We start from the raw sequence: 10,007 nt of genomic DNA, 5'->3' as shown, positions 1-10,007 counted from the left end.
TGTTTTTTAAATACATATCTCAGAATGGTGCTACTAGAGTCATTTTGCTATGGTGTACTGAGCCTTCTTCTTTATTTTTTTTTCATTCATTGAGTTTAGTGGGAGTCCACAGTTTTACCATCTAACATTCTGTGCTCCTTCTGTTCTAGCAGTACTGTGACATTTAGAGATGTTGCTCTATGAGGTATGGAACTGGGATCATTTAGCATCTTGACTTGTCTTTGAGATTAGTCAGGAATTAGGTCATTTATATGCCAGAGAAAGTCAAGTGTGGGAGGGGCACTGGGCCTTCCCAAGGATTGGACTCAGCCCAGCCCCATCCCTAGAGTTTCCAGAGATCTCATCCTGGAGACCAGGCCTACCGGGAGGACTCAGATCATGCATTTCTCTGAAAAAATATTCTTGAAAATGAATCCAACATGGTAAAATCTTGAAGAATCAGCTTTGATGAAAGTGTTAGACATTGCTTTTAGAGAATACCACTTATATCCTGTTTACATGAGAAATCTTTACTACAGAATTAATAGAGCTAGAATTAATGTTCTAACCTTGAGATACAAATAAACAAAAAAATCCATGATATATCTTGGTGTTTGAGACTGACTTCTGAATGCCATGTTACCCTGAAGTTGTTATTAAAGGTTTAAAGCATCTAAAACTAATACACTCTTTCAAAATTTTTAATGAAGTACTTTTTTTTCAAAAATTTTTTTGTGTGACACCTTGTGATGCTTGCCTCTGCACTCAGTAATTATTCCTGGATGGGCTCGAGGGAGTATATGGGTTGCAGGGGACTGAATTCAAATAAACTTCTTAAAGGCTGATACCTCACTTACTTTATTCTAGATCTCCCCCCCAATTAATATGTTTTATGCAAGGATAATTCCATTCATATGAATTATTAAAAATTTGCCTTGATTGCTGGTACCTGGACTGAGCACAATGCATTGGTAAATTTGGTATCTCTGGGAAAATATTTAATGTGATCACATTTTTTCAAGATTACTCCCCCCAAAACCGAGGGGGTAGTTTGTCATTTTCCAAAATTGAAGGAATGTATACTAAAGAAGGATAAAAGAATGAGCCTTTAATTATGGCTAATAATGAACATGGAGTTTATTTTTTATTTTTAGTGAATGATTTATCTCTAGCACAAGACCATGATGGCAATCTTCAATTTGAGCAGCTACAATCCAGAAGCCTTCATACTACTGGGAATCCCAGGGCTGGAGCAATTTCACATCTGGATCAGCATTCCATTCTTCATTATCTACCTTGTGGCTCTCCTGGGCAATGGTGCCCTTATCTATCTTATCTCCACGGAGCGTAGTCTGCATGAGCCCATGTTCTTTTTCCTCTCCATCCTGTCTGCTACGGATCTTGTCCTGTGTAATACAAGTGTACCCAAAGCTATGAGCGTCTACTGGCGGGGTCCCCAGAAAATTACCTTTGCTGGGTGCCTTACTCAGATGTTTTTTATTCACTGTAGCTTTGCTGTGGAATCTGCCATCCTTCTGGCCATGGCGTTTGATCGCTATGTTGCCATTTGCTTTCCTCTCAGGTACACCACTATTCTAACACACCAGATGATTACTAAGATTGTAGTAGGAATTGTCAGCAGGAGCTTTGCTATCATCTTACCATGCGTATTTCTATTAAAGAGACTGCCTTACTGCCGAACTCTCATCATTTCCCATACCTTCTGTGAGCACATAGGTGTTGCCCGACTCTCCTGTGCAGACATCTCCGTCAACATCTGGTATGGAGTTGCAGTGCCTCTAATGACTATTCTCTCAGACACGTTCCTTATTGGTGTTTCCTACTGTCTCATTCTTCATGCCATCTTTAAGCTTCCATCCCAGGATGCCCGCCAGAAAGCCCTCAGCACTTGTGGTTCCCATGTTTGTGTCATTCTTATATTTTATATTCCCTGCCTGTTTTCTATCCTTTCCCACCGTTTTGGTCACAATATTCCTCTCTCCTTCCACATTATGGTTGCCAACCTCTACAGTGTTATCCCTCCTGCGCTCAATCCAATTATCTATGGGGTAAAGACCAAGCAGATTCGGGAAAAATTCATTCACATCTTCTTCTTTAGAGAGAGCCAGTGAGTAAATCTTAAAATGTGGAAAGTAAAAGAAAGAGGTGATCATGTTGAATTTAAAACTTATTTTATTTTATATTCTCTACAATAGTGATTTAAGTCTACATGAACTCCTAGAAATTGTTTCTAGTTTTAACTCCATGACATGGATCAAATATGTAGATATAAAATGAAGTGACAAAAACTTTTCTTAACATGTATTTATTTATTCATTCAGAGGGAAATTCCATATTATTTTGAGATAAATAGTCAAGACTTATGATATATGAAGAAGATAAAATTATACAACACAATCAACTATTATTTCAGGTATAATATTTTGGGATTCCCTTGTTGAACATGTCCAGACAAAAGTTGGTAAAATGAACAAGTAATTGATTTATTAATGAGTCACTGATATAGGAGTATTAACCCTGGAATCTTATTCAGTGTACCTCTTCCCCCCAAAAAAGCACAAAAAACAAACAAAAGAATTATTAATGATCCATTAACTGGCTCAGCAACAGAATATATGTGACACATCTCTACCAGCATTATAAAGAAAGAAAAGAAATGGATTTCCTTAGAAAAATAATGATATTTAGAAGTCTTTTGCTTTGTTTTAAACCATTGATAGCTGTCAAAGTCAATTGGTGACCTGATAAAATGCTGCCTTGGCTCTCTCCTAAGTCAACAAGTTTCTGTATTCTCCAGAAGTCCCTTTGTAGGTTTACCAAGAAATCTTGGAGTTTTGCTGGATTTCCTGATACTAGAAGTAACATATCTCTCCCCAAATGCCACATAAAATGCTTGTTATCTGACATATTTATTCCTCTTAAAATCCCACAAATTGAAACCCCATTTTATCAAAATGACCTCTTTTCTCTAATTATTGTAGCCTTTGAAGAATTTTGGTTTCAGATATAAAATTATTTCTGCATGTTATTTTGTAAGTTTAATTTCTACAGAAACCAAGCTTGAAGATAAAGTATAAACTTTAAGGAACTTGCCTTGTTTTGGACAACTGATTTATCCCTGGTACTGAGTATGGCTCCCAGAATATCCCTAGGAGTGACCTCTGAGCACAGACCTAGGAGTTAGACCTGAGTACCACTGTCTGACCATTCCAAACACCAAAGGGAGAAATGAGGTTTTAATTGTTTGAGGAGATACATTCTATTTTTCAAAAGTACCCAGGCAGATGTATTCTGTCTCTAGTCATCATTCACAGTATAAATTTGTCATTACAACAGCAAGTGTTGGGGTGTACTTCAACTTCATTTGAGTTGGGCGAGATAAACAATCCTTGACACACAATTTCAAGGACTATAATTCTGAAATATTTTGTTAGGCCATAAAATTCTCCATGTTTTCACCTGATACTGTTATCATCTCTCTTGGAATCCAACATGGAGACACGATGTCTGAATATTTTCTGGAATATTAAAATTAATATTTTGGTAGTATATCAGGTATTCCAGGGATCATGTCTCTGTGGTCAAACTAAAATTGGTTACATGCAACACAAGTACCTTATTCCTTATATTGTATCTCCAATGCTATATAATTTTTTTCTAATATTTCCCAGAGATCATATCTTAGGTAAAATTGTGTAGGATGAAATCTGGATGACATTTTGGGGTATATTTGTGTGTAATATACTAAACCTTAAAAAATAAGAGAAAATCTTTTTAAGAGACATCTACTTAGAGGCCCTGACACTTATTTGTTTTACCACTCTTTTATCAGGAAAAATTACTCAGTTCCTTCTGAAAATTTACCTTCTCTCAGATATCAGAAACTGCCCACTAAGTGCACTTGAGATCTCTAGAGCCTCGTGAATCATGTCAGTGGATGTTAGTGGGTGATTTCGCCATCTTTCAGAAGCATTATGACAGATGTTAATGAATTATGCTGGAGTAAAAAGAAAAGAATTAGTCCAAAATAAAGAGACGTTGGATTCAATCTCACTGTACAAATATCTGACTGAGAAGTGTACTAAGTCATTTGTCTTTGAGAAGCAAAGAATTAATATCTGAAGAATATCCAGAGCCGTTGGGACTTATTCTCAGAAATCAGATTGGCATTCTAATTTAAAAATAGATGATATCACATGAGATTGAATCCACTGAAAAATCAAAGTATGTGGGACTCGTGACTGAAATTCCCAGACTTCTGGAATTTAGGATAGACCCCTTCTCCCATCTCCTTGCACTTTCACTTTTCTGGCAGTCACACCCATGAACTACCTATGTGTGTCATTTAAGCGTATTGATAGGACAATCCAGACTCACAAATGAATCTTTAAAGAGAAGAGCATATTTCAGAGATTCCTCTGAACCTCCAAATCACTATCCATGGGAAAAAAAATGTTAACTCCTTTTCTAGCACCCTATGAGAAAATTGTAGAAGTCCAGGAGTGCTTGGCTGTGAATTCATACTATCATGCTACTGATATATAAGGTGTAGCACATCACATTTGATGGGATATAAGGTAGAAGACAACCAATCTTGATAAAAAAATTAAAAAGGAGCAATAGCATAGCAGGTAGTGCATTTGCCTTGCACGTGGATGACCCAGGTTCAATTCTTCCATCCCTCTCGGAGAGCCTGGCAAGCTACTGAGACTATTTCGCCTGCAGAGTCTGGCAAAATACACGTGGTGTATTCGATATGCCCAAAACAGTAATAACAAGTCTCACAATAAAGACGTTACTGGTGCCCGCTCGAGCAAATCGATGAACAATAGGACAACACTGCTACAGTGCTACAGTGCCACATATATATGTACACATACATATGCGTATATTTGTATATACAAAACTGAAACTCTAACAACATGTGAGTGATCTCTGATTCAGATGCTTAATAGATGATCTAAGAGGAGATACAACAATTTTCACATACTTTCCCCTAAAGAAAACTTTTTTGGATAAATTCTACTCAGTAATTCATAACAAGGAATACAAAATAAATTATTTAGCATCTGCCTTTGGGGAGCCTTGCGTGGTGGTGGGAAAACTAACTAAAGGTGTTAGGAAGGTATAATGGTTGTGGGATTGGTGTTGAAATATTTAATGTAATCTATTACTGTGAATAACTTTGAAAATAAAAAATAATAATAAAAAAGGTGATATGATTTTTGGCTATATTTTAGAAACAATAGTGGACCAGTGAAAGCATGGTTAAGCTCCCATTTTAATATATAAGAATGTTTCATAATTACCCGTCTACTATCACTTTCATTATTGCTTTGTTGGGATAGCAGATTTCTTTATCAATTTTTAACTTCACAGGTCATCAAGCCACTAGGAACTGAATTTAAGGAGTCTGAATTCTGTTCTCAAAAACCTAAACCAAAGGAATCAATTCACAATTGTTTTGATTTGGAGGCTGAGATCTTAGACTTAGAACTAAGCACAGGCTGAAATGACTTATAATTAGCTTATGTTTTTATTTATGTACACCTATATTATTATGATCCTCTTGAAGACAAACTTATGCCCTCTTGTATTTCACATTTTTATATATTATGAAAATACTTTATAATCCTTGTGTTCACAATAAAAAATTCATACACAATCAAGCTTCATTAAATGTCCCTTTTCAATGTTTTTAATTGTGAACTGTTTATATTTTTACTTTCTCTATCTCATTTAGATTCTACAGTACATTCCTTACTACATTGACTGGTTTATTCTAAAGCTGTTTTTTGTGAGCACAAATATTTCTTCTTCAAATCAGTAGACAAATATATTTATTTAATTGAATCATCATGAGATACACAGTTATAAAGTTGATGATTAATTTTATCAGTCAGACAATATTCCATGGGCAGGAGCGATAGCACAGTGGGTAGAATGTTTGCCTTGCATGCGGCCGACCCGGATTCAAAACCTCCGCTCCTCTAGGATACTGAGAGTGTCTCGCCCGCACAGCAGAGCCTGGCAAGCTCCCCGCAGCATATTTGATATGCCAAAAACAGTAACAACAAATCTCGCAATGGAAACGTTACTGGTGCCCCCTCGGGGAAATTGATGAGCAACAGAATGACAGTGACAGTGACAATATTCCATTACCCATACCTTCACTGGTGTACATTACTCACTACCAATGTCCCCAGTTTACCTCCCTCCATCATACCCCCAGCCTATTTTTATGGGACACCTCCTCCTCTTCCTCCCCTTCCTCTTCCTCCTCCTCCTCCTCATTATCCTCTTCCTCCTCCTCCTCCTCCTCCTTCTTCTCCTTCTCCTTCTTCTCTTTCTTCTTCTTTCTCTTCTCTCTCTCTTTCTCTTTCCATCATTGTGGCTTGCAATGCAGGTACTGAAAGGTTATCATGTATGTCCTTTACCTCCTTTCAACACTGAGTTCTTGTCCAGAGTGATCATTTCCAGATACTGTTGTCTTAGGGTCCTTATCTGTCCTAATTGTTCTCTCCTTACCCCCACCACTAATGGTAAGTTTCTAACCAAGGCCCTCGATTCTTCTGTGCCTAGGTATTAGTCTCATAAAATGTGTTGTTTATATACCACAAATGCGTGCAGTAAGTCTATATCTGTGCAATAAATCTATATCTTTCTCTCTGACTCATTTCACTTAGCATCATACTCTCCATGTTCATCCATTTATAAAGAAATTTGATGACTTCATTTTCCAGGTGATTGTGTAATATTCCATTGTGCAGATGTACAATTGTTTCTATATCCATTGATCTGATCTTAGGCACTCAGGTTGTTTCCAGATTTTAGCTATTGTAAATGTTTCAATAAACATGGAATTGCAGATGGCTTTTTTAGTTTGTGTTTTGGAGTCCCTAGAGTATATTCCTAGGAGTACTATTGATCAGCCACGTGGAAGCTCAATTTCTAGCTTTTTGAGAAATACCTATATTGTTTTTCAAAAAAAACTGGACCAGTTGGCATTACCACCAATAGTGAATGAAGTTCCCTTCCTCCCCACATCCACTCCAGCACTGGTTGTTCTTGTTATTATTTTTTTTAATTTTTTATTAAATCACCATGTGAAAAGTTAGAAAGCTTTCAGGCTTAAGTCTCAGTCACACAATGATCAAACACCCATCCCTTCACCAGTGAACATGTTCCACCACCAAGAACCCCAGTATACCTCCCATCCCACCCCCACCTCCTGCCCCCTGCCTGTGTGGCTGATGATTTTCACTTTACTTTCTCTTTACTTTTATTACATCAATATTTCAACAGAAAACTCACTATTATTATTTGGAATTTCCCTCCGACAATCAGACCTGCCGAAAAGGCATCATTTGATAATTTGTTTTCCATTACTGAGAATGAAGAGCATATGAGGTCTTGGATTTCTGCTATTTTAGTAATTAAGTTCAGAGAGATTTCTGCCAGAAATTGCATCATTGCAAGCTCGTACTTCTGTTTATTGGGCCTTATAAGATGGCAGTTGCCACACCTCTGCCGGGGAAAGCAAAGACCGAGAGAAAGAAAAACCTTTCCCCTCCTGGAGCGGCATGGGGCCATAGCTTAGTTCTCAGTCTAGAGGTATTTCTACAAGAAGCCTCTGGGTGCCAAAAGAAGTTAGTCGGCCTCCGGAATCATGGGCATTCAGGAATGGAGGGGCTGCTCGTGTTCAGCCTCTCCGGATCACATTTGGGCCTATTCTTGTTATTTTTGATATGTGCCAGTCTTTGTGCTATGAGATGATATCTCCTTGTTGTTTTGAATTGTATCTTTCCCATGATTAGTGAGATAGAGCATTTTTTTCATGTGCCTTTTGGCTATTTGTATTTATTTTTTGAGGAAGTATCAGTTCATTACTTCTCTCCACTTTTTGATGGAGTTGGGTATTTTTCTTGTTAAGTTCTACATAACAAGATATGTTATTTAAGTGCCTTAAATATCTTTGATATTAACCCCTTATCATATGGGTATTGTGTAAATAATTTTCCAATAGCGTAGGCTGTTTTCATATTTTGCTCATTTTTTCCCCTTTGATATGCAGAAGCTTCTTAGTTTAATGTAGTCCCATTTGTTTGAAGTCTATTTGCTTCAACATGCTTGGTAGGGGTTGTTTCATCTTTGAAGATGCTTTAAATTCAGTATTGTAGACGGTTCTTTCCCCATCTTTTGGTTCTGTGTACCTTATGGATTCAGGTCTCATATGGAGGTCTTTCCTCCACTTGGATCTGACTTTTGTGCATGTGACTAGAAGGAGGCCTGTAGGTTACATAATCAATAAGCAAAAATTCATGGCTTTTCTTTATGCAAATAATGAAAGAAATGAAGGGAAAAAAGTCCATTCTAGGTCACAATTGTATGCCAGAACATCAAATACCTCAAAATCAGCTAAACCAAGGAGGTAAAGGACCTATACAAAGAAAATTACAAAATGCTAGTACAAGAAATTAAAAACAATATTTTTTTCAATTTTATTTCTGAAAATATTTCAACTATAATTGAGCCTTACATTATCAGGTTAATATATTTTATTAAGACTTTATGAAATCAATATATATTTACATACCAGATATAAATTTAGTTAGCTTATAAACATACAATAACTTATTAGATATGCAAAGTAAGTAGTAGATTTATGCAGTTTCAGGTTTGCATTATTTTAAATATTTTTCTTTGTTTAATTTTTAAATATATATGGATGGTCTTGATCCTAAATTTCTCATTCAGTTTCCTCCCAGTTAACTGTTCACAATTTCCACAAACTTAATTTATCCAACATGAGATGAAAAATCACTATTTACCACCATGTAAGTGCCCTTCAATTTTTTCTTTCCCAATAGCAATTAACAATAGCAGAAACATTAATTACAAAGCCTATGTGTTTTCAATAAAGAATTTATGCATATTCAAGAGTTACTAGAAATACTTTATTCAATGCTGTTAACTTTCAATGATTCCTTTCTTCCATCTCTAGTTTAAATAAGCTTCTTCAGTCACTGACAAAGTTCATTCTAAACTCAATTCATCTTGAATTTAAATGTCCCTTCTACATACATAGAAGAATATAACTTTATTTATTTATTTATTTTGTTTGGGGCTCACACCGGTGATGCTCAGATGGCTTACTCCTCTCTGCATTCAAGGATTAATTGTGGCAGGCTCAGGGAACCAAATGGGTGCCAGAGATCAAGACCTAGATTATCCATGTACAGGGCAAATTCCTTGCACACTGTCCATTCTCTTTGGACTCCAAAGAATAGAACTGTTATCATATCTCAGATCTAAATAATGTTATGACTGTGTTTGGGAGAACTTGCTCTAAAGATCTCACAAGATTAATGTCACTGATAATAAAATATTAATTGCTTTTTAAAATCAAATGCATACATATTCTACTGCATATAATTCATGTGTCTTCTGTTTATCGCATACTTAACAATTAATATTTAGACTTCACTAAAAAGTGCTTTGTTCAGAGTCAGAGAGATAGCATAGTAGGCAGTGCAGAATGCATTTACCTTACAATGAATCTAAAGGGCTGGAGTGATAGCGCAGCGGATAGGGCCTTGCATGCGGCCGACCACAGTTCGATTCCCAGCATCCCATATGGTCCCCTGAGCACCGCCAGGGGTAGTTCCTTTGTGCAGAGCCAGGAGTGACCCCTGTGCATCGCCGGGTGTGACCCAAAAATAAAAAAAAAAAAAATGCACTACCACAAACTGAGCTACCTCCCTGGGCTGGATGTTTTCTTTTTTATGAAGATTTTTCTTGAAAGTTAAGATTCCATACATCAGTTTCATTACCTTTAGGGGAAGTTTTATTATTAAATTATTTATTTATTCATGCAACAAGAATCCTGGTACTAGTTAAAAAACAACCACATAATTTTCTTTCTACTTCCATTTGAAAGAAGTGCAGAATATAACAAATTGACATGAAAGAAAATCACAAAAGCAAGCACTTTAGCCAAATTATTA

At 36.5% G+C, this 10,007-nt stretch overlaps 1 protein-coding gene across 1 annotated transcript; it reads left to right on the top strand.

Moving 5' to 3' along the window:
* The first annotated feature begins 1,160 nt into the window (after positions 1 to 1,160).
* On the top strand, positions 1,161 to 2,111 carry LOC101558023 (olfactory receptor 52H1-like). Its single transcript, XM_004621192.2, has one exon. The coding sequence runs from the start codon at positions 1,161 to 1,163 to the stop codon at positions 2,109 to 2,111; it is 951 nt and encodes a 316-aa protein (XP_004621249.1).
* Positions 2,112 to 10,007: the final 7,896 nt, after the last annotated feature.

The sequence above is a fragment of the Sorex araneus genome, chromosome 6 (assembly GCF_027595985.1).
Source record: "Sorex araneus isolate mSorAra2 chromosome 6, mSorAra2.pri, whole genome shotgun sequence".
NCBI classification, from domain to species: Eukaryota; Metazoa; Chordata; class Mammalia; order Eulipotyphla; family Soricidae; genus Sorex; species Sorex araneus.
The sequence above is the reverse complement of the archived record's forward strand: the minus strand, read 5'-3'. Positions and strand labels throughout refer to the sequence as shown.